Here is a 26,306-nt window from a genome sequence, read left to right on the forward strand (position 1 = left end):
GAGGGAATGTGTGTCTGTTTTCTCTGTCCTGATAATGTTGATGGAGTGTGTGTCTGGTTTCTCTGTCCTGTTAATGTTGAGGGAGCGCCTGAGCATAGAGGTAACTGGCAGCTCAGAAATGTACCGGCTGAGGGGCGGCGACCGGCTGAGGGGCAGCGACCGGCTGAGGGCAGCGACCGGCCGAGGGGCGGCGACCGGCTGAGGGGCGGCGACCGGCTGAGGGGCGGCGACCGGCTGAGGGGCGGCGACCGGCTGAGGGGCGGCGACCGGCCGAGGGGCGGCGACCAGCTGAGGAGCAGCAGGAGAAATCCAGCTCAAAACAGGCCTCTGTACGCTGTGTTTCCATCGGCAAGACAGAACAGCTGCCTCCGGTAAGACAAGGGGGTGGAGGTCCGTGTCTATTTGTAAATAACAGCTGGTGCGCAAAATCAAATATAATATACTCTACCTACATATTACCTCAATTACCTCCACTAACCTGTTCCCCCATCTGTAGCTCTGTTTATTACCTATACATAGTCACTAACTCTACCTACATATTACCTCCACTAACCTGTACCCCCATCTGTAGCTCTGTTTATTACCTATACATAGTCACTAACTCTACCTACATATTACCTCCACTAACCTGTTCCCCATCTGTAGCTCTGTTTATTACCTATACATAGTCACTAACTCTACCTACATATTACCTCAATTACCTCCACTAACCTGTATCCCCATCTGTAGCTCTGTTTATTACCTATACATAGTCACTAACTCTACCTACATATTACCTCCACTAACCTGTTCCCCATCTGTAGCTCTGTTTATTACCTATACCTAGTCACTAACTCTACCTACATATTACCTCAATTACCTCCACTAACCTGTTCCCCCATCTGTAGCTCTGTTTATTACCTATACATAGTCACTAACTCTACCTACATATTACCTCCACTAACCTGTTCCCCCATCTGCAGCTCTGTTTATTACCTATACATAGTCACTAACTCTACCTACATATTACCTCCACTAACCTGTGCAACCATCACATTGACTCGTTAGTTTATATAGTAAATATGTTTTCTTAAAACTGCCTTGTTGGTTAAGGGCTTGTAAGTCACTGTAAGGTGAAACACCAGTTGTATTCGATACAGGTGACAAATACAATGTGATAGTTGTGTTGGATAAATAAGATACATGATGACTAACCAAAATACACACAGGCCAATTTAAATCCACTATATTATGTAAATTAAGCTATAGACCAATAAGCATGACAGTCCAATGTATTTTTTGTACAGTGACTGGTACTTCCATCAATGGATAAACATCATTATTTTGCAGTGGGATTTTTTTGACTCCTTTTTTTTTGCTAACGGAAACCCTGGTGGGGAATAGGGCTCTGGTATATAGTAGTGCCACTATATAGGGAATAGGGCTCTGGTATATAGTAGTACCACTATATAGGGAATAGGGCTCTGGTATATAGTAGTACCACTATATAGGGAATAGGGCTCTGGTCTATAGTAGTACCACTATATAGGGAATAGGCCTCTGGTCTATAGTAGTACCACTATATAGGGAATAGGCCTCTGGTCTATAGTAGTACCACTATATAGGGACTAGGGCTCTGGTCTATAGTAGTACCACTATATAGGGAATAGGGCTCTGGTCTATAGTAGTACCACTATATAGGGAATAGGCCTCTGGTCTATAGTAGTACCACTATATAGGGAATAGGGCTCTGGTCTATAGTAGTGTACTATATAGGGAATAGGGCTCTGGTCTATAGTAGTACCACTATATAGGAAATAGGGCTCTGGTCTATAGTAGTACCACTATATAGGGAATAGGGCTCTGGTCTATAGTAGTACCACTATATAGGAATAGGGCTCTGGTCTATAGTAGTACCACTATATAGGGAATAGGGCTCTGGTCTATAGTAGTGCCACTATATAGGGAATAGGGCTCTGGTCTATAGTAGTACCACTATATAGGGAATAGGGCTCTGGTCTATAGTAGTACCACTATATAGGGAATAGGGCTCTGGTCTATAGTAGTACCACTATATAGGGAATAGGGCTCTGGTCTATAGTAGTACCACTATATAGGGAATAGGGCTCTGGTCTATAGTAGTACCACTATATAGGGAATAGGGCTCTGGTCTATAGTAGTACAGCTATATAGGGAATAGGGCTCTGGTCTATAGTAGTACCACTATATAGGGAATAGGGCTCTGGTCTATAGTAGTACCACTATATAGGGAATAGGGCTCTGGTCTATAGTAGTACCACTATATAGGGAATAGGGCTCTGGTCTATAATAGTACCACTATATAGGGAATAGGGTTCTGGTCTATAGTAGTACCACTATATAGGGAATAGGGCTCTGGTCTATAATAGTACCACTATATAGGGAATAGGGCTCTGGTCTATAGTAGTACCACTATATAGGGAATAGGGCTCTGGTCTATAGTAGTACCACTATATAGGGAATAGGGCCCTGGTCTATAGTAGTACCACTATATAGGGAATAGGGCTCTGGTCTAAAGTAGTGCCACTATATAGGGAATAGGGCTCTTGTCTATAGTAGTACCACTATATAGGGAATAAGGCTCTGGTCTATAGTAGTACCACTATATAGGGAATAGGGCTCTGGTCTACAGTAGTACCACTATATAGGGAATAGGGCTCTGGTCTATAGTAGTACCACTATATAGGGAATAGGGCTCTGGTCTATAGTTGTACCACTATATAGGGAATAGGGCTCTGGTCTATAGTAGTACCACTATATAGGGAATAGGGCTCTGGTCTATAGTAGTACCACTATATAGGGAATAGGCCTCTGGTGTAGGTCAGAGAGACAATGAGACAAAGGGTACAGAGAGCAGTAGCCTAATTCTTCAACCCTAGCTCTGGTCTAAAGTAGTGCACTATATAGGGAATAGGGCTCTGGTCTAAGGTAGTGCACTATATAGGGAATAGGGCTCTGGTCTAAAGTAGTGCACTATATAGGGAATAGGGCTCTGGTCTATAGTAGTACCACTATATAGGGAATAGGGCTCTGGTCTATAGTAGTACCACTATATAGGAATAGGGCTCTGGTCTATAGTAGTACCACTATATAGGGAATAGGGCTCTGGTCTATAGTAGTACCACTATATAGGGAATAGGGCTCTGGTCTAAAGTTGTGCACTATATAGGGAACAGGGCTCTGGTCTAAAGTAGTGCACTATATAGGGAATAGGGCTCTGGTCTAAAGTAGTGCACTAAATAGGGAATAGGGCTCTGGTCTAAAGTAGTGCACTATATAGGGAATAGGGCTCTGGTCTAAAGTAGTGCACTATATATAGGGAATAGGGTGCCATAGTGCTCTGGTCTAAAGTAGTGCACTATATAGGGAATAGGGTTCCATAGGGCTCTGGTCAACAGTAGTGCACTATATAGGAAATAGGGTGCCATTGGGCTCTGGTGTAAAGTAGTGCACTATAATAGGGAATATGGTGCCATTGGACTCTGGTGTAAAGTAGTGCACTATAATAGGGAATATGGTGCCATTGGGCTCTGGTGTAAAGTAGTGCACTATAATAGGGAATATGGTGCCATTGGGCTCTGGTGTAAAGTAGTGCACTATAATAGGGAATATGGTGCCATTGGGCTCTGGTGTAAAGTAGTGCACTATAATAGGGCTCTGGTGTAAAGTAGTGCACTATAATAGGGCTCTGGTGTAAAGTAGTGCACTATAATAGGGAATAGGGTTCCATAGGGCTCTGGTGTAAAGTAGTGCACTATAATAGGGAATATGGTGCCATTGGACTCTGGTGTAAAGTAGTGCACTATAATAGGGAATATGGTGCCATTGGACTCTGGTGTAAAGTAGTGCACTATAATAGGGAATAGGGTTCCATAGGGCTCTGGTGTAAAGTAGTGCACTATAATAGGGAATATGGTGCCATTGGGCTCTGGTGTAAAGTAGTGCACTATAATAGGGAATATGGTGCCATTGGGCTCTGGTGTAAAGTAGTGCACTATAATAGGGCTCTGGTGTAAAGTAGTGCACTATAATAGGGAATAGGGTTCCATAGGGCTCTGGTGTAAAGTAGTGCACTATAATAGGGAATATGGTGTAAAGTAGTGCACTATATATGGAATAATTTGGGATGCATTCAATCTCAAGGAAAAAAATGACAGCAGAATTATTATTTTTTTTAAAGAAGAAGTGTTTTACCTTCTGAACTGGTGTTGGAAACATCTGATGAACCTCAGCTTCCTCTGGAAAACAGAGCTATATTAATTATGGAAACATCTGATGAACCTCAGCTTCCTCTGGAAAACAGAGCTATATTAATTATGGAAACATCTGATGAACCTCAGCTTCCTCTGGAAAACAGAGCTATATTAATTATGGAAACATCTGATGAACCTCAGCTTCCTCTGGAAAACAGAGCTATATTAATTATGGAAACATCTGATGAACCTCAGCTTCCTCTGGAAAACAGAGCTATATTAATTATGGAAACATCTGTTGAACCTCAGCTTCCTCTGGAAAACAGAGCTATATTTTATAATAGTCTGAATAGTGAGTGCAGACAGTGTGTTTGGTGTGTGTGGGGACCAACCTGGGGGTAGAGGGGACACTATGTCGAAGGCAGAGTCATCAGTCTCCTCTCTGCCCTCTGACAGAACATCCCTCTGGAAAACAGAGACAAGGATTTAACACAACACACACAGCTTGAGAGTTTATAGAGAAGACAGTGGAATTGCCATTCAGAGTTTACAGAGAAGACAGTGGAATTGCCATTCAGAGTGTAAAGAGAAGACAGTTGAATTGCCATTCAGAGTGTAAAGAGAAGACAGTTGAATTGCCATTCAGAGTGTAAAGAGAAGACAGTTGAATTGCCATTCAGAGTGTAAAGAGAAGACAGTTGAATTGCCATTCAGAGTGTAAAGAGAAGACAGTTGAATTGCCATTCAGAGTGTAAAGAGAAGACAGTGGAATTGCCATTCAGAGTGTAAAAGAAGACAGTGGAATTGCCATTCAGAGTGTAAAGAGAAGACAGTTGAATTGCCATTCAGAGTGTAAAGAGAAGACAGTTGAATTGCCATTCAGAGTGTAAAGAGAAGACAGTTGAATTGCCATTCAGAGTGTAAAGAGAAGACAGTTGAATTGCCATTCAGAGTTTACAGAGAAGACAGTTGAATTGCCATTCAGAGTGTAAAGAGAAGACAGTTGAATTGCCATTCAGAGTGTAAAGAGAAGACAGTTGAATTGCCATTCAGAGTGTAAAGAGAAGACAGTTGAATTGCCATTCAGAGTGTAAAGAGAAGACAGTTGAATTGCCATTCAGAGTGTAAAGAGAAGACAGTGGAATTGCCATTCAGAGTTTACAGAGAAGACAGTTGAATTGCCATTCAGAGTGTAAAGAGAAGACAGTTGAATTGCCATTCAGAGTTTACAGAGAAGACAGTGGAATTGCCATTCAGAGTGTAAAGAGAAGACAGTTGAATTGCCATTCAGAGTGTAAAGAGAAGACAGTTGAATTGCCATTCAGAGTGTAAAGAGAAGACAGTGGAATTGCCATTCAGAGTGTAAAGAGAAGACAGTTGAATTGCCATTCAGAGTGTAAAGAGAAGACAGTGGAATTGCCATTCAGAGCTGCTGTTTGTGGTGAAAAACCATCATTTTGGCATAAAAATACCTTCATGAACGAGACCTTAATTTTTAAGGCTGAGAAACTTTGGTCGAGATAACTCTCTGACTTTCACTGTTAATACACACACACACACACACACACACACACACACACACACTGTCATGATGCCGTCACCTCCAAACCACACACACACACACACACACACACACACTCTGTCCTGTCATGATGCCGTCACCTCCACCCCAGTCTGAAACCCTCTAAGCCCTTGGCTCGTTCCTCTCAGACAGAGTCATATCTTTTAAAGACTATCTTTAATTCAGAGCCTGTTATGGGGTTACGGGTTGGTTGGCCCTTAAAGGTCGCAGCAGCACTGTCAACCCCCCTGGCATTTTAACTATTTGTTGCCTTTACAACCTGGAATTAAAGTTGATTTTTAGGGGGTTTGTATCATTTGATTTACACAATATGCCTGAAGATGCTAAATATAGTTTATTGTGAAACAAACAAGACAGACGAAAAAAAATGAAAACTTGAACGTGCATAAATATGAACCTACTTTACAGTTCACGTTAAAGAGGACTGAGATGGGTTCGTTTCTACCCCAGAGTTCACTTTAAAGAGGACTGAGATGGGTTCGTTTCTACCCCAGAGTTCACTTTAAAGAGGACTGAGATGGGTTCGTTTCTACCCCAGAGTTCACTTTAAAGAGGACTGAGATGGGTTCGTTTCTACCCCAGAGTTCACTTTTAAGAGGACTGAGATGGGTCCTTTCCTACCCCAGAGTTTACTTTAAAAAGAGGACTGAGATGTGTTCGTTTCTACCCCAGAGTTCACTTTAAAGAGGACTGAGATGTGTTTGGTTAATATGTGATAACACCCTAAGAGATTTCCACAACTGGATTGTCCAACATTTGCCCATTATTATTTTCTAAATTCTTCAAGCTCCGTCAAATTGGTTGGTGATCATTGCTAGACAAACCTTTTCAGGTCTTGACAAAGATTTCCAAGTAGATTTCAGTTAAAACTGATAACTTGGCCACTCAAGAACATTAACTATCTTCTAACTAAGCAACTCCAGTGTAGATGTGGCCTTGTGTTTTAGGTTAATGTCCTGCTGAAAGGTGAATTCATCTCCCAGTGTAGATGTGGCCTTGTGTTTTAGGTTAATGTCCTGCTGAAAGGTGAATTCATCTCCCAGTGTAGATGTGGCCTTGTGTTTTAGGTTAATGTCCTGCTGAAAGGTGAATTCATCTCCCAGTGTAGATGTGGCCTTGTGTTTTAGGTTATTGTCCTGCTGAAAGGTGAATTCATCTCCTAGTGTAGATGTGGCCTTGTGTTTTAGGTTATTGTCCTGCTGAAAGGTGAATTCATCTCCTAGTGTAGATGTGGCCTTGTGTTTTAGGTTATTGTCCTGCTGAAAGGTGAATTCATCTCCTAGTGTAGATGTGGCCTTGTGTTTTAGGGTATTGTCCTGCTGAAAGGTGAATTCATCTCCTAGTGTAGATGTGGCCTTGTGTTTTAGGTTATTGTCCTGCTGAAAGGTGAATTCATCTCCTAGTGTAGATGTGTCCTTGTGTTTTAGGTTATTGTCCTGCTGAAAGGTGAATTCATCTCCTAGTGTAGATGTGGCCTTGTGTTTTAGGTTATTGTCCTGCTGACAGGTGAATTCATCTCACAGTGTCTGGTGGAATGCAGGCTGAACCAGGTTTTCCTATAGGATGTTGCCTGTGCTTAGCTCCATTCCATTTTTTTTTATCCTGAAAAACTCCCCAGTCCTTAACGATGACAAGCATACCCATAACATGATGCAGCAACCACTATGCTTGAACATATGAGGAGTGATACTCAGTAATGTGTTGTATGGGATTTGCCCCTAGTATAACACTGTATTCAGGACAAACATTGTATTACTTTACCACATTTTTTGCAGTTTTACTTTAGTGCCTTGTTGTAAACAGAATGCATGTTTAGGAATATTTTTTATTCTGTACAGGCTTCCTTCTTTTCACTCTGTCATGTAGGTTAGTATTGTGGAGAAACTGAAATGTTGTTGATCCATCCTCAGTTCTCTCCTTTCACAGCCACTCTGTAACTGTTTTAAAGTCACCATTGGCCTCATGGTGAAATCTTTGTAGTGACTGGGTGTATTGATACACCATTCAAAGTGTAATTAATGACGTCACCATACTCAAACGGTTGTCAAGGACTGTTTTTTTTTTTTTTATCAATAGGGGCCTTTCTTTGTGAGGCCTTGGAAAACCTCCCTGGTCTTTGTGGTTGAATCAGTGTTTGAAATTCACTGCTCGACCGCGGGACCTTACAGATATTTTTTTATTTAACTAGGCAAGTCAGTTAAGAACAAATCCTTATTTTTAATGACGGCCTAGGAACAGTGGGTTGAACTGCCTTGTTCAGGGGTCAGAATGACAGATTTTTACCAGGGATTCGATCTTGCAACCTTTCAGTTACTAGTCCAACACTCTAACCACCAGGCTACCTGCCACCCGATAATTGTATGTGTGGGGTACAGAGATGAGGTAGTCATTCACACCTCATGTTAAACACTATTATTGCACACAGAGGTGAGTCAATGCAACTTATAATGTGATGTCTATTCCTGAACTCTACTCCTGAGTGGCGCAGTGGTCTAAGGCACTGTGTCTCAGTGCAGTCCCTGGTTCGAATCCAGGCTGTATCACATCCGGCCGTGATTGGGAGTCTCATAGGGCGGCGCACAATCGGCCCGGCGTCGTCCGGGTTTGGCCCGGGGAAGGCCGTCATTGTAAAATAAGAATTTATTCTTAACTGACTAGTTAAATAAAAAGGTTAAACACAATTAAATAGATAGATAAATAAATAAATAAATAAATAAATAAATAAATAAATAAATAAATACCACTTTGACATTATGGGATGTTGTGTGTAGTAGACTAGTTACAAAACAAATCTCCTTTTAATACATTTTAAATTCAGGCTGTAATAATTAAATGCGGGATATGTTGAGGGGTGTGAATACTTTCTGAAGGCTCTGTGTGTTATCACTGGTCAATATACAGTAGTTATGGTCGTTGGTGAGGACGGCCCTTAGATATCTATGGTTGACCTGTTAACACCAGGCTACAGTAGTTATGGTCGTTGGTGAGGACGGCCCTTAGATATCTATGGTTGACCTGTTAACACCAGGCTACAGTAGTTATGGTCGTTGGTGAGGACGGCCCTTAGATATCTATGGTTGACCTGTTAACACCAGGCTACAGTAGTTATGGTCGTTGGTGAGGACGGCCCTTAGATATCTAGATATCCTTTCGGAAAAGCTGACCACGACTCCATTTTGTTGATCCCTGCCTACAGACAGAAACTAAAACAAGAGGCTCCCACGCTGAGGTCTGTCCAACGCTGGTCCGACCAAGCTGACTCCACACTCCAAGACTGCTTCCATCACGTGGACTGGGAGATGTTTGAGGACGGCCCTTAGATATCTATGGTTGACCTGTTAACACCAGGCTACAGATAACAATCTATGGTTGATTAACACCAGGCTACAGTAGTTATGAGGACGCTGATTCTATGGTTGACCTGTTAACACCAGGCTACAGTAGTTATTCATTAGATATCTATGGTTGACCGTTAACACCAGGCTACAAGATGGTCGTTGAGGACGGCCCTTAGATATCTATGAGCAACAGTAGATTAAAACATTCCCTAACCAGAAACCGTGGATTGATGGCAGCATTCATTTTGTTGATCCCTGTGAAACTGAAACGCTGGTCCGCGCTGAACCACTTTTAATCAGGGCAAGGTGTCTGGTAACATGACCGAACACAAACAGTGCAGCTATTCCCTCCAGTGCAAGGCTATCAAACAAGCTAAGCGCCAGTACAGAGACAAAGTAGAATCTCAATTCAACGGCTCAGACACAAGAGGCATGTGGCAGGGTCTACAGTCAATCACGGATTACAAAGAAACCCAGCCCAGTCACGGACCAGGATGTCTTGCTCCCAGGCAGACTAAATAACTTTTTGCCCGCTTTGAGGACAATACAGTGCCACTGACACGGCCTGCAATGAAAACATGCGGTCTCTCCTTCACTGCAGCCGAGGTGAGTAAGACATTTAAACGTGTTAACCCTCGCAAGGCTGCAGGCCCAGACGGCATCCCCAGCCGCGCCCTCAGAGCATGCGCAGACCAGCTGGCCGGTGTGTTTACGGACATATTCAATCAATCCCTATACCAGTCTGCTGTTCCCACATGCTTCAAGAGGGCCACCATTGTTCCTGTTCCCAAGAAAGCTAAGGTAACTGAGCTAAACGACTACCGCCCGTAGCACTCACATCCGTCATCATGAAGTGCTTTGAGAGACTAGTCAAGGACCATATCACCTCCACCCTACCTGACACCCTAGACCCACTCCAATTTGCTTACCGCCCAAATAGGTCCACAGACGATGCAATCTCAACCACACTGCACACTGCCCTAACCCATCTGGACAAGAGGAATACCTATGTGAGAATGCTGTTCATCGACTCAGCTCGGCATTCAACACCATAGCACCCTCCAAGCTCGTCATCAAGCTCGAGACCCTGGGTCTCGACCCCGCCCTGTGCAACTGGGTACTGGACTTCCTGACGGGCCGCCCCAGGTGGTGAGGGTAGGCAACAACATCTCCTCCCCGCTGATCCTCAACACTGGGGCCCCACAAGGGTGCGTTCTGAGCCCTCTCCTGTACTCCCTGTTCACCCACGACTGCGTGGCCACGCACGCCTCCAACTCAATCATCAAGTTTGCGGACGACACAACAGTGGTAGGCTTGATTACCAACAACGACGAGACGGCCTACAGGGAGGAGGTGAGGGCCCTCGGAGTGTGGTGTCAGGAAAATAACCTCACACTCAACGTCAACAAAACTAAGGAGATGATTGTGGACTTCAGGAAACAGCAGAGGGAACACCCCCATCCACATCAATGGAACAGTAGTGGAGAGGGTAGCAAGTTTTAAGTTCCTCGGCATACACATCACAGACAAACTGAATTGGTCCACTCACACAGACAGCATCGTGAAGAAGGCGCAGCAGCGCTCTTCAACCTCAGGAGGCTGAAGAAATTCGGCTTGTCACCAAAAGCACTCAAACTTTTTAGTTATTGATGCAAGGCATTTGAAGTCAGCCTTGTTGTGCATTTAAAGTCTGTATTGTGTGGTTTAAATATACATATTTTCATTTCATAAAGCTGTCAATATGTTTCTGAATTAAAGCCTAGGATTCAAAGACAATTTGGGACTCAACCATGTGTAGAGGTCATGACCCAAACCCTTCCTACCTGTTTTACAGGCCGGGTGTAGAGGTCATGACCCAAACCCTTCCTACCTGTTTTACAGGCCGGGTGTAGAGGTCATGACCCAAACCCTTCCTACCTGTTTTACAGGCCGGGTGTAGAGGTCATGACCCAAACCCTTCCTACCTGTTTTACAGGCCGAGTGTAGAGGTCATGACCCAAACCCTTCCTACCTGTTTTACAGGCCGAGTGTAGATGTCCTGACCCAAACCCTTCCTACCTGTTTTACAGGCCGGGCGTAGATGTCATATCTGTCTCTGGTGGGACTTTTCCCCCGGCGATCCAGAGACTGGTAGACATGACCATCTTCATCTGACAGAACCGATCTCTCTAAGTCCTCCTCCTCCTCCTCTTCATCATCATGGTCTTCAGAGAGCCCAGGAGAGGGCAAGCGAGGCCGGCCAGCCAAAGATTCTGGCTCTCCGTCTCTAAATAAAGACATGAGAGAGAGAGATCACAGATCTACTCCTCTGGTATCACTGATTCACAGCTTTGGTCACTGAGGGCAGACTACTGTAAGTGACCTACTACAGATATAGGATCTTCATTTGATCATCATGTTGTTGCAGGATTCAAGGTTTAAAAAGGTTGCTCATGTTTATAATTTTCCACTTAAAAAATGTCAGATGTTATTTGCCCTAAAGAGAAAATATATCAACCACAAAAAAAAATGTATATAATTATAATCCACATAATAATTCACATTTCCTGTTGCTGCAGGATTATTTTGCTGCTGTGAAAAACTGGGTCAAATTAAGATACGGCATCTGTAGGTGTCACTGCAGGCTCTCTCTCAATTCATCTGTCCTCGACTCCTCCTCAAAACGTATTGGAAAAGAAGGTCTGAGGGGCAGGACCTTGAGCCTTCTCCTCCAATACGTTTCAAACAAGACGCTAGGAGTTAGGATCCAAGGAATCGCAGAAGAATTGACTCTGATGTTGACGGATTCTGAGTGACACCAACAAGCAAAGGCGGCCTACCTAGTGTAGAGCGCTGTGCTGGCGTAAGGCTCGAACGTGGTGTGTGTCTCTGAGCGTGAGTAGTCACTCTCGGAGAAGGATCTGGGGCGTGCAGGAGGGAGGGCGATGGTCCGGCCGGTCAACGACGACGACAAGATGGCGGCTGCCAAGGCAGACCTGTAGTACGGACAGAAAGACGAGTTAAAGAGGAAGTGGAGGATACAGACAAAAGTAGAAAACACATTGTCACTATGGATGAGGGTTCATTAACACACAGATGGATGAGGGTTCATTAAACACAGATGGATGTGGGTTCATTAACACACAGATGGATGAGGGTTCATTAAGCACAGATGGATGAGGGTTCATTAAGCACAAATGGATGAGGGTTCATTAAGCACAAATGGATGAGGGTTCATTAACACACAGATGGATGAGGGTTCATTAAGCACAGATGGATGAGGGTTCATTAAGCACAGATGGATGAGGGTTCATTAAGCACAGATGGATGTGGGTTCATTAACACACAGATGGATGAGGGTTCATTAAGCACAAATGGATGAGGGTTCATTAACACACAGATGGATGTGGGTTCATTAAACACAGATGGATGTGGGTTCATTAACACACAGATGGATGAGGGTTCATTAAGCACAGATGGATGAGGGTTCATTAAGCACAAATGGATGAGGGTTCATTAACACACAGATGGATGAGGGTTCATTAAGCACAGATGGATGAGGGTTCATTAAGCACAGATGGATGAGGGTTCATTAAGCACAGATGGATGTGGGTTCATTAACGCACAGATGGATGAGGGTTCATTAACACACAAATGGATGAGGGTTCATTAACACACAAATGGATGAGGGTTCATTAACACACAAATGGATGAGGGTTCATTAACACACAAATGGATGAGGGTTCATTAACACACAAATGGATGAGGGTTCATTAACACACAGATGGATGAGGGTTCATTAAGCACAGATGGATGAGGATTCATAAACACACAGATGGATGAGGGTTCATTAAGCACAGATGGATGAGGGTTCATTAAGCACAGATGGATGAGGGTTCATTAACAGACAGGTGGATGAGGGTTCATTAACACACAAATGGATGAGGGTTCATTAAACACAGATGGATGAGGGTTCATTAAAACAGATGGATGAGAGTTCATTAAAACACAGATGAATGAGGGTTCATTAAAACACAAATGGATGAGGGTTCATTAAAACACAAATGGATGAGGGTTCATTAAGCACAGATGGATGAGGATTCATAAACACACAGATGGATGAGGGTTCATTAAAACACAGATGGATGAGGGTTCATTAAAACACAGATGGATGAGGGTTCATTAAAACACAGATGAATGAGGGTTCATTAAAACACAGATGGATGAGGGTTCATTAAAACACAGATGGATGAGGGTTCATTAAAACACAGATGGATGAGGGTTCATTAAACACAGATGGATGAGGGTTCATTAAACACAGATGGATGAGGGTTCATTAAACACAGATGGATGAGGGTTCATTAAACACAGATGGATGAGGGTTCATTAAACACAGATGGATGAGAGTTCATTAAGCACAGATGGGAGTCAACAACAAAAACAAGTGATACTTATAAGTCCGTGACACTAAGGTTTTAACCCAGATGGGATGAGGTCACCTGTAATTACAGGTTTTAACCCAGATGGGATGAGGTCACCTGTAATTACAGGTTTTAGGACAGATGGATGAGGTCACCAGTAATTACAGGTTTTAGGACAGATGGCTGAGGTCACCTGTAATAACAGGTTTAAACCCAGATGGGATGAGGTCACCTGTAATTACAGGTTTTAGGACAGATGGGATGAGGTCACCTGTAATTACAGGTTATAGGACAGATGGGATGAGGTCACCTGTAATTACAGGTTATAGGACAGATTGGATGAGGTCACCTGTAATTACAGGTTTTAGGACAGATTGGATGAGGTCACCTGTAATTACAGGTTTTAGGACAGATTGGATGAGGTCACCTGTAATTACAGGTTTTAGGACAGATTGATGAGGTCACCTGTAATTACAGGTTTTAGGACAGATTAGGTCACCTGTAATTACAGGTTTTAGGACAGATTAGGTCACCTGTAATTACAGGTTTTAGGACAGATTGGATGAGGTCACCTGTAATTACAGGTTTTAGGACAGATTGGATGAGGTCACCTGTAATTACAGGTTTTAGGACAGATTGGATGAGGTCACCTGTAATTACAGGTTTTAGGACAGATTGGATGAGGTCACCTGTAATTACAGGTTTTAGGACAGATTGGATGAGGTCACCTGTAATTACAGGTTTTAGGACAGATTGGATGAGGTCACCTGTAATTACAGGTTTTAGGACAGATGGGGTGAGGTCACCTGTATTAACATGTTTTAGGACAGATGGGATGAGGTTACCTGTAATAAGAGGTTTTAGGACAGATGGGATGAGTTCACCTGTAATAACACGTTTTAGCCCAGATGGGATGAGGTCACCTGTAATAACACGTTTTAGCCCAGATGGGATGAGGTCAACCTGTAATAACAGGTTTTAGCCCAGATGGGATGAGGTCACCTGTAATAACAGGTTTTAGGATAGATGGGATGAGGTCACCTGTAATAACAGGTTTTAGCCCAGGTGAGATGATGTCACCTGTAATAAGAGGTTTTAGGACAGATGGGATGAGGTCACCTGTAATAACAGGTTTTAGCCCAGTTGAGATGATGTCACCTGTAATTACAGGTTTTAGCCCAGATGGGATGAGGTCACCTGTAATAAGAGGTTTTAGGATAGATGAGGTCACCTGTAATAAGAGGTTTTAGGATAGATGGGATGAGGTCACCTGTAATAAGAGGTTTTAGCCCAGGTGAGATGATGTCACCTGTAATAAGAGGTTTTAGCCCAGGTGAGATGATGTCACCTGTAATAACAGGTTTTAGCCCAGGTGAGATGATGTCACCTGTAATAAGAGGTTTTAGGATAGATGAGGTCACCTGTAATAAGAGGTTTTAGGATAGATAAGTCAGAATTCACATAGTCATTCATACTTACATGTACAATAAGTCATCTGAGAGTCATGGCAATAAGGTTAGAAGGAAAAAGGATGACAGAAGAGGGTGGAAGGGTAGAGGAAAGAAGGAACGAGGAGACAAGGAACGAGGAGACAAGGAACGAGGAGACAAGGAACGAGAAGGGAAGAGGAGACAAGGAACGAGGAGACAAGGAACCAGAAGGGAAGTGGAGACAAGGAACGAGGAGACAAGGAACCAGAAGGGAAGTGGAGACAAGGAATGAGGAGGGAAGAGGAGACAAGGAACGAGGAGACAAGGAATGAGGAGACAAGGAACGAGAAGGGAAGAGGAGAGAAAGACGTCAGACAGAGTTGAGAGTGCATCCCAAATGACACCCTATTCCCTACATAAACGCACTATCCTACGGGCCCTGGTGAAAAGGTGTGCATTCTATATAGGGTACAGGATACCATTTGGGATGCAGATCCGTTTGTGAGGTGTATGTTCCATATAGGTACCTGGGTCTTTCTGGAGAGGGGTACGGGCTGCGAGGGGGAGGGGTACGGGGTACAGCAGGCCGGGGGGCGATGGTGGCTGCAGGGATCAAGCCGTGAGCTATGTGCCTCTAAATCAAAACAAACCTTGTTAGGGGGAAACGTTCACCACAACACAGTGAAGGTGAGTTGATGAGGTGTGAGGAGATGATGTTAACATGGAAGTTGATGGTTATGGAGTTGACGAGGAGGATCTTTGAGACAAGTAGACTGACCAGATGTTTCCAAATATGGTGAACACAACATCACTTCCTGTATAACACACTCCCACGGACCACAGCATCACTTCCTATATAACACACACACTCCCACGGACCACAGCATCACTTCCTGTATAACACACACACTCCCACGGACCACAGCATCACTTCCTGTATAACACACACACTCCTACGGACCACAGCGTCACTTCCTGTATAACACACACACTCCCACGGACCACAGCATCACTTCCAGTATAACACACACACTCCCACGGACCACAGCATCACTTCCAGTATAACACTGGGACTACAAACGGCTTGAGTAAATTATCACACACACACACACACACACACCTAACAAAGGCACTTCTAAACCGCTTCATTCTTGACAATTGCTTTTCTGTTTGTCATATAGTGTTCAATGTAGAGGGGAGAGATGCAGAGAGACAGTTGGCTGGAGGTAGGTTGAGCCATCTTTTACCTACAGAATCGCTCTGGAGAAACGTTCCTCATCCAACCTGACAGAGAGGATCTGCAGACAGGAATGCAGAGAGAAACTCCCCAAATACAGCTGTGCCAAGCTTGCTGGCTAACTAGTCTAGTAAGATGCAGAGAGACAGAGTTGGCTGGCTAACTAGTCTTAAGATCAGTACCCAAGAAGACTGGCTGGAGGCTGTAATCGCTAACTGCCAGAGAGACAGGTGCTTCAACAAAGTACTGAGTAAGAAGCAGAGAGAAAAGGTCTGAATACTTATGGAAATGTGATATTTCAGCTTTTTATTTTTAATAAATTAGCAAAAAATATATAAAAACCTGTTTTTGCATTGTCCTTATGGACTATTGTGTGTAGATTGATGAGCAGAGAGGGAAAAACACTTTAATCAATTTTAGAGTAAGCTAACTCTTCCCTTCTCCAGAAGCAGAGACGACACAGTTGGCTGGCTAACTAGTCCAGTAAGATGCAGAGAGACAGAGTTGGCTGGCTAACTAGTCTAGTAAGAAGCAGAGAGACAGTTGACTGGCTAACTAGTCCAGTAAGACAGAGTTGGCTGGCTAAAGCAGAGAGACAGAGTTGGCTGGCTAACTAGTCTAGTAAGAAGCAGAGAGACAGAGTTGGCTGGCTAACTAGTCTAGTAAGAAGCAGAGAGAGACAGAGTTGGCTGGCTAACTAGTCCAGTAAGAAGCAGAGAGACAGAGTTGGCTGGCTAACTAGTCCAGTAAGAAGCAGAGAGACAGTTGGCTGGCTAACTAGTCCAGTAAGAAGCAGAGAGACAGAGTTGGCTGGCTAACTAGTCCAGTAAGAAGCAGAGACAAAGTTGACTGGCTAACTAGTCCAGTAAGAAGCAGAGAGACAGAGTTGGCTGGCTAACTAGTCCAGTAAGAAGCAGAGACCAAGTTGACTGGCTAACTAGTCCAGTAAGAAGCAGAGAGACAGAGTTGGCTGGCTAACTAGTCCAGTAAGAAGCAGAGACAGAGTTGGCTGGCTAACTAGTCCAGTAAGAAGCAGAGACAGAGTTGGCTGGCTAACTAGTCTAGTAAGAAGCAGAGACAAAGTTGGCTGGCTAACTAGTCTAGTAAGAACAGAGAGACAGAGTTGGCTGGCTAACTAGTCCAGTAAGAAGCAGAGACAGAGTTGGCTGGCTAACTAGTCTAGTAAGAAGCAGAGAGACAGAGTTGGCTGGCTAACTAGTCTAGTAAGAAGCAGAGACAGAGTTGGCTGGCTAACTAGTCTAGTGGCTAACTAAGTAAAGCAGAGAGACAAAGTTGGCTGGCTAACTAGTCCAGTAAGAAGCAGAGAGACAGAGTTGGCTGGCTAACTAGTCTAGTAAGAAGCAGAGACAAAGTTGGCTGGCTAACTAGTCCAGTAAGAAGAGAGACAAAGAGTCCAGACAAAGTTGGCTGGCTAACTAGTCCAGTAAGAAGCAGAGACAGAGTTGGCTGGCTAACTAGTCCAGTAAGAAGCAGAGAGACAGAGTTGGCTGGCTAACTAGTCCAGTAAGAAGCAGAGAGACAGAGTTGGCTGGCTAACTAGTCCAGTAAGAAGCAGAGAGACAGTTGACTGGCTAACTAGTCCAGTAAGAAGCAGAGAGACAGAGTTGGCTGGCTAACTAGTCCAGTAAGAAGCAGAGCTGTCTGAGAGTCAGAGTGAGGGAAGAGACTTGACTTACAAAGGCTTTCTTTCCACTTCTCCTGAAGCTAAATGTTGACATCCTGTCCTGATGTCGGATTGATGGTTGATTTGGTTGGAGGAAGACGTTGATGTTTGTTGTTTTTAAGGAACTATAATAAAGAGTAGCTAACTAAGTAGCTAATAAGACCATTTTTTTGTATTCAAAATCTTCTTCTTTTTCATATTGAATAAGAGTCAAGACGTCTTTACAGAAGCCAACTACCCGACTCGTATCCAGACGCTTTGCACCTCAATACAACGGCTAATTTCATTGGCTCATAGTAAAATGAGTAGCCACTCAGCGTCCAGCTTTAATCCTCTTAGCAACGCCACCATTTCTCATTTCACACACACTGCACGTGTGCCAACAGCAGGTGGCGCTATCATACCACGTTGGTTTGACCATACAAGGACCTGAAATGTAGATATTCTCTCTCTCTGTATCTCTCTCTCTCTCAATTCAATTCAAGGGCTTTATTGGCATGGGAAACATGTGTTAACATTTCCAAAGCAAGTGAGGTAGATAATATATAAAGTGAATATATTAAAGTGAAATAAACAATAAAAATTAACAGTAAACATTACACATACAGAAGTTTCAAAACAATAAAGACATTACAAATGTCATATGGTTATATATACAGTGTTTTAACAATGTACAAATGGTTAAAGGACACAAGATAAAATAAATAAGCATAATTATGCGTTGTATTTACAATGGTGTTTGTTCTTCACTGGTTGCCCTTTTCTCTCTCTCCCCCCCTCTCTTTCTCACACACACACACTAGTGAAAAAAGCATTTAACTGGTCAAACCAGATTTGAATTTTCTACAGAATGTCTAGTCTACTTTTTCATTTCATGCTTATTTCCTGTGATTTTCCTTCTGCAGACTGGAAAGGTCTTATAGCTACTGTAACGTTGGTCTCATACACTACTAATTTCCCCTCATTCCTCTCTCACATCACACACACACACACACACACACACACACACACACACACACACACACACACACACACACAAACCACACACACAAACCAGTGACATCAGTGCTGGCCTGCAGAAGCCTTCTCTCTTTAAAAACTCAGCCAAACCATCCAACCCACGACATCAGAAAATGGAATCTGTGAGCACTTTAAAACCCATTAGGTCTCCGCAGGCTATGCAGTGCCTACCGTTCCCATGCTTCTGGTGTTCTACAAAAGGTGAGAAGGACATGTTATAGTGCTTTAAACATATATATAATCTGGGGTTGCAGAAGGTAAATGGGCAGTGATTCACAGGATTGGCCTTAATGTAACACTATACGGGTATACTGTAAATACACATGGAGGAAACAGCTTGGTTTTCTCCTCTCTTCTCAAAGCTATTGAAGGTATAAAATAAAGACAAAACAGAGCTTCTTTCATAGTCTTTTATGGAGTAGCAGGATATCAGTTGGAGTTTCAGGATTTCTGTTGGGGGGTCAATGACAAAAATAAAATCAGATAGATTTTTAAGTAGACAAATGTTTCTAATAAAATAAATGTACATGTAGTTTCTTTAGCAGATGCTCATGTCCACAGTGACTTAGTGTGTTCAGCTACAGTATAACTTTTCCCATGAAATATCAATATCCAATAAACCAGTGGAATAGAGTACTTTAGGGGAACATACTTTAAAGTACTACTGAAGTAGTTCTTTGGTGTAATCGGTACTTTATGTATCAGAACTCTATTTTTACTTCACTACATTCCGAAACAAATTGGGTGTCGGGAAAACATACGGATTAAAAAGTATATTTGTTTAGAAATGTAGTGAAGTAAAATAAGTAAAATAAAGTTCTGATAAATATAAATAATGAAGGCTACCCTGGCACCCCTTTTTCAGCCTTAAATATATTTTAAACCAAATACTTATGGACGTTTACCCAAGTAGTATGTTTTACTTCAAGTAGGATTTTACTTTTACTTGAGTCATTTTCAATTAAGGTATCAATACTTTTACCAATAGACTATGTACAGCTGCAGCGATCGGTTAGCTGCTCAGATAGCTGATGTTTGAAGTTGGTGAGGGAGATAAAAGTCTCCGCCTTCAGCTTCAGTAATGTAATGTAATGTATGTTAATTAGGCAATAAGGCACAAGAGGCAGTGTGGTATCATGAACCGGGGATACAATACACGTTTTGGTTCAGCAGCAACGATGGCAGGTAGATTTTTTTTTAAATTGAAAAAATATGTTGTTGCTGCTGAAATGACACCAACAAAACCAGAACAAATGAATGCTTCGTAATGTTTCTAAAGCCATACATGTATTACCAGTAACAAGTAACTCATGTGGTATATTGTTTCATTCAATTGTTGTGAGCCGAGTCTGACAACCAAAATACTGTATCACAGATGAGACCAAAACGTTCACCTGCCCCTTTAAGAGCAGTAGGGCACGTGGTAGTGCGACTAGAGTCATGTCTGTGGCTTTGGGATTGAGTCTGACTAGTAGAAGAGATGTTTTCTCTATCCTAGTGGTTGAACCTCAATCACAGAAAATCAACCTGGCTTGTGAACAAAACAATTTAAATAGCCAAGAAACACAAAGATAAAAAGGTTTATATTAAAACTAGATGCTAGGTTTATATTAACCCCCCCCTGTACCAAACTAGATGCTAGGTTTATATTAACCCCTGTACCAAACTAGATGCTAGGTTTATATTAACCCCCCCCTGTACCAAACTAGATGCTAGGTTTATATTAACCCCCTGTACCAAACTAGATGCTAGGTTTATATTAACCCCCTGTACCAAACTAGATGCTAGGTTTATATTAACCCCCTGAACCAAACTAGATGCTAGGTTTATATTAACCCCCTGTACCAAACTAGATGCTAGGTTTATATTAACCCCCTGTACCAAACTAGATGCTAGGTTTATATTAACCCCCTGTACCAAACTAGATGCTAGGTTTATATTAACCCCTGAACCAAACTAGATGCTAGGTTTATATTAACCCCCTGTACCAAACTAGATGCTAGGTTTATATTAACCCCCCTGAACCCCTGTTTATATTAACCAAACTAGATGCTAGGTTTATATTAACCCCCTGTACCAAACTAGATGCTAGGTTTATATTAACCCCCTGTACCAAACTAGATGCTAGGTTTATATTAACCCCCTGTACCAAACTAGATGCTAGGTTTATATTAACCCCCTGTACCAAACTAGATGCTAGGTTTATATTAACCCCCTGTACCAAACTAGATGCTAGGTTTATATTAACCCCCTGTACCAAACTAGATGCTAGGTTTATATTAACCCCCTGTACCAAACTAGATGCTAGGTTTATATTAACCCCCTGTACCAAACTAGATGCTAGGTTTATATTAACCCCCTGTACCAAACTAGATGCTAGGTTTATATTAACCCCCTGTACCAAACTAGATGCTAGGTTTATATTAACCCCCTGTACCAAACTAGATGCTAGGTTTATATTAACCCCCTGAACCAAACTAGATGCTAGGTTTATATTAACCCCCTGTACCAAACTAGATGCTAGGTTTATATTAACCCCCTGAACCAAACTAGATGCTAGGTTTATATTAACCCCCCCCTGTAACCAAACTAGATGCTAGGTTTATATTAACCCCTGTACCAAACTAGATGCTAGGTTTATATTAACCCCCTGAACCAAACTAGATGCTAGGTTTATATTAACCCCCTGTACCAAACTAGATGCTAGGTTTATATTAACCCCCTGAACCAAACTAGATGCTAGGTTTATATTAACCCCCCCTGTACCAAACTAGATGCTAGGTTTATATTAACCCCCTGTACCAAACTAGATGCTAGGTTTATATTAACCCCCTGTACCAAACTAGATGCTAGGTTTATATTAACCCCCTGTACCAAACTAGATGCTAGGTTTATATTAACCCCTGTACCAAACTAGATGCTAGGTTTATATTAACCCCCCCCCCTGTACCAAACTAGATGCTAGGTTTATATTAACCCCCTGTACCAAACTAGATGCTAGGTTTATATTAACCCCTGTACCAAACTAGATGCTAGGTTTATATTAACCCCCTGTACCAAACTAGATGCTAGGTTTATATTAACCCCCTGTACCAAACTAGATGCTAGGTTTATATTAACCCCCTGTACCAAACTAGATGCTAGGTTTATATTAACCAAACTAGATGCCAAACTAGATGCTAGGTTTATATTAACCCCCTGTACCAAACTAGATGCTAGGTTTATATTAACCCCCTGTACCAAACTAGATGCTAGGTTTATATTAACCCCCTGTACCAAACTAGATGCTAGGTTTATATTAACCCCCTGTACCAAACTAGATGCTAGGTTTATATTAACCCCCTGTACCAAACTAGATGCTAGGTTTATATTAACTAGATGCCCCCTGTACCAAACTAGATGCTAGGTTTATATTAACCCCCTGTACCAAACTAGATGCTAGGTTTATATTAACCCCCTGTACCAAACTAGATGCTAGGTTTATATTAACCCCCCTGTACCAAACTAGATGCTAGGTTTATATTAACCCCCTGTACCAAACTAGATGCTAGGTTTATATTAACCCCCTGTACCAAACTAGATGCTAGGTTTATATTAACCCCCTGTACCAAACTAGATGCTAGGTTTATATTAACCCCCCTGTACCAAACTAGATGCTAGGTTTATATTAACCCCCTGTACCAAACCCCCTGTACCAAACTAGATGCTAGGTTTATATTAACCCCCTGTACCAAACTAGATGCTAGGTTTATATTAACCCCCTGTACCAAACTAGATGCTAGGTTTATATTAACCCCCTGTACCAAACTAGATGCTAGGTTTATATTAACCCCCTGTACCAAACTAGATGCTAGGTTTATATTAACCCCCTGTACCAAACTAGATGCTAGGTTTATATTAACCCCTGTACCAAACTAGATGCTAGGTTTATATTAACCCCCTGTACCAAACTAGATGCTAGGTTTATATTAACCCCCTGTACCAAACTAGATGCCCCCTGTACCAAACTAGATGCTAGGTTTATATTAACCCCCTGTACCAAACTAGATGCTAGGTTTATATTAACCCCCTGTACCAAACTAGATGCTAGGTTTATATTAACCCCCTGTACCAAACTAGATGCTAGGTTTATATTAACCCCCTGTACCAAACTAGATGCTAGGTTTATATTAACCCCCTGTACCAAACTAGATGCTAGGTTTATATTAACCCCCTGTACCAAACTAGATGCTAGGTTTATATTAACCCCCTGTACCAAACTAGATGCTAGGTTTATATTAACCCCCTGTACCAAACTAGATGCTAGGTTTATATTAACCCCCTGTACCAAACTAGATGCTAGGTTTATATTAACCCCCTGTACCAAACTAGATGCTAGGTTTATATTAACCCCCTGTACCAAACTAGATGCTAGGTTTATATTAACCCCCTGTACCAAACTAGATGCTAGGTTTATATTAACCAAACTAGATGCCCCCCTGTACCAAACTAGATGCTAGGTTTATATTAACCCCCTGTACCAAACTAGATGCTAGGTTTATATTAACCCCCCCCCTGTTTATATTACCAAACTAGATGCTAGGTTTATATTAACCCCCTGTACCAAACTAGATGCTAGGTTTATATTAACCCCCTGTACCAAACTAGATGCTAGGTTTATATTAACCCCCTGTACCAAACTAGATGCTAGGTTTATATTAACCCCCCCCTGTAACCAAACTAGATGCTAGGTTTATATTAACCCCCTGTACCAAACTAGATGCTAGGTTTATATTAACCCCCTGTACCAAACTAGATGCTAGGTTTATATTAACCCCCTGTACCAAACTAGATGCTAGGTTTATATTAACCCCCTGTACCAAACTAGATGCTAGGTTTATATTAACCCCCTGTACCAAACTAGATGCTAGGTTTATATTAACCCCCTGTACCAAACTAGATGCTAGGTTTATATTAACCCCCTGTACCAAACTAGTTTATATTAACCCCCTGTACCAAACTAGATGTAGGTTTATATTAACCCCCTGTACCAAACTAGATGCTAGGTTTATATTAACCCCCTGTACCAAACTAGATGCTAGGTTTATATTAACCCCCTGTACCAAACTAGATGCTAGGTTTATATTAACCCCCTGTACCAAACTAGATGCTAGGTTTATATTAACCCCCTGTACCAAACTAGATGCTAGGTTTATATTAACCCCCTGTACCAAACTAGATGCTAGGTTTATATTAACCCCCTGTACCAAACTAGATGCTAGGTTTATATTAACCCCCTGTACCAAACTAGATGCTAGGTTTATATTAACCCCCTGTACCAAACTAGATGCTAGGTTTATATTAACCCCCTGTACCAAACTAGATGCTAGGTTTATATTAACCCCCTGTACCAAACTAGATGCTAGGTTTATATTAACCCCCTGTACCAAACTAGATGCTAGGTTTATATTAACCCCCTGTACCAAACTAGATGCTAGGTTTATATTAACCCCCTGTACCAAACTAGATGCTAGGTTTATATTAACCCCCTGTACCCCCTGTTTATATTAACCAAACTAGATGCTAGGTTTATATTAACCCCCTGTACCAAACTAGATGCTAGGTTTATATTAACCCCCCCCCTGTACCAAACTAGATGCTAGGTTTATATTAACCCCCTGTACCAAACTAGATGCTAGGTTTATATTAACCCCCTGTACCAAACTAGATGCTAGGTTTATATTAACCCCCTGTACCAAACTAGATGCTAGGTTTATATTAACCCCCTGTACCAAACTAGATGCTAGGTTTATATTAACCCCCTGTACCAAACTAGATGCTAGGTTTATATTAACCCCCTGTACCAAACTAGATGCTAGGTTTATATTAACCCCCTGTACCAAACTAGATGCTAGGTTTATATTAACCCCCTGTACCAAACTAGATGCTAGGTTTATATTAACCCCCTGTACCAAACTAGATGCTAGGTTTATATTAACCCCCCCCTAGATGCTAGGTTTATATTAACCAAACTAGATGCTAGGTTTATATTAACCCCCTGTACCAAACTAGATGCTAGGTTTATATTAACCCCCCCAAACTAGATGCTAGGTTTATATTAACCCCCTGTACCAAACTAGATGCTAGGTTTATATTAACCCCCTGTACCAAACTAGATGCTAGGTTTATATTAACCCCCTGTACCAAACTAGATGCTAGGTTTATATTAACCCCCTGTACCAAACTAGATGCTAGGTTTATATTAACCCCCTGTACCAAACTAGATGCTAGGTTTATATTAACCCCCTGTACCAAACTAGATGCTAGGTTTATATTAACCCCCTGTACCAAACTAGATGCTAGGTTTATATTAACCCCCTGTACCAAACTAGATGCTAGGTTTATATTAACCCCCTGTACCAAACTAGATGCTAGGTTTATATTAACCCCCCCTGTACCAAACTAGATGCTAGGTTTATATTAACCCCCTGTACCAAACTAGATGCTAGGTTTATATTAACCCCCTGTACCAAACTAGATGCTAGGTTTATATTAACCCCCTGTACCAAACTAGATGCTAGGTTTATATTAACCCCCTGTACCAAACTAGATGCTAGGTTTATATTAACCCCCTGTACCAAACTAGATGCTAGGTTTATATTAACCCCCTGTACCAAACTAGATGCTAGGTTTATATTAACCCCCTGTACCAAACTAGATGCTAGGTTTATATTAACCCCCTGTACCAAACTAGATGCTAGGTTTATATTAACCCCCTGTACCAAACTAGATGCTAGGTTTATATTAACCCCCCCCCTGTTTATATTACCAAACTAGATGCTAGGTTTATATTAACCCCCTGTACCAAACTAGATGCTAGGTTTATATTAACCCCCTGTACCAAACTAGATGCTAGGTTTTATATTAATGCCCCTGTACCAAACTAGATGCTAGGTTTATATTAACCCCCTGTACCAAACTAGATGCTAGGTTTATATTAACCCCCTGTACCAAACTAGATGCTAGGTTTATATTAACCCCCTGTACCAAACTAGATGCTAGGTTTATATTAACCCCCTGTACCAAACTAGATGCTAGGTTTATATTAACCCCCTGTACCAAACTAGATGCTAGGTTTATATTAACCCCCCCTGTACCAAACTAGATGCTAGGTTTATATTAACCCCCTGTACCAAACTAGATGCTAGGTTTATATTAACCCCCTGTACCAAACTAGATGCTAGGTTTATATTAACCCCCTGTACCAAACTAGATGCTAGGTTTATATTAACCCCCTGTACCAAACTAGATGCTAGGTTTATATTAACCCCCTGTACCAAACTAGATGCTAGGTTTATATTAACCCCCCCCCTGTACCAAACTAGATGCTAGGTTTATATTAACCCCCTGTACCAAACTAGATGC

The 26,306-nt window shown here is 42.1% G+C and overlaps 1 protein-coding gene across 1 annotated transcript in view; it reads right to left on the minus strand.

Moving 5' to 3' along the window:
- The window catches only part of cep89 (centrosomal protein 89), a 101,319-nt gene extending 83,019 nt beyond the window's left edge, over positions 1-18,300 (minus strand). The window contains exons 1-6 of the mRNA XM_042317560.1: positions 17,896-18,300; positions 15,489-15,595; positions 11,951-12,106; positions 11,190-11,397; positions 4,604-4,676; positions 4,213-4,256 (exon numbers count right to left, since the gene is read on the minus strand). Of these exons, the coding sequence (XP_042173494.1) occupies positions 4,213-4,256; positions 4,604-4,676; positions 11,190-11,397; positions 11,951-12,106; positions 15,489-15,595; positions 17,896-17,937 (630 nt within the window). The 5' untranslated portion in view covers positions 17,938-18,300. The remainder of the gene's footprint in view (positions 1-4,212; positions 4,257-4,603; positions 4,677-11,189; positions 11,398-11,950; positions 12,107-15,488; positions 15,596-17,895) is intronic.
- Positions 18,301-26,306: the final 8,006 nt, after the last annotated feature.

This window comes from Oncorhynchus tshawytscha, unplaced genomic scaffold, assembly GCF_018296145.1.
Source record: "Oncorhynchus tshawytscha isolate Ot180627B unplaced genomic scaffold, Otsh_v2.0 Un_contig_1806_pilon_pilon, whole genome shotgun sequence".
NCBI lineage: Eukaryota > Metazoa > Chordata > Actinopteri > Salmoniformes > Salmonidae > Oncorhynchus > Oncorhynchus tshawytscha.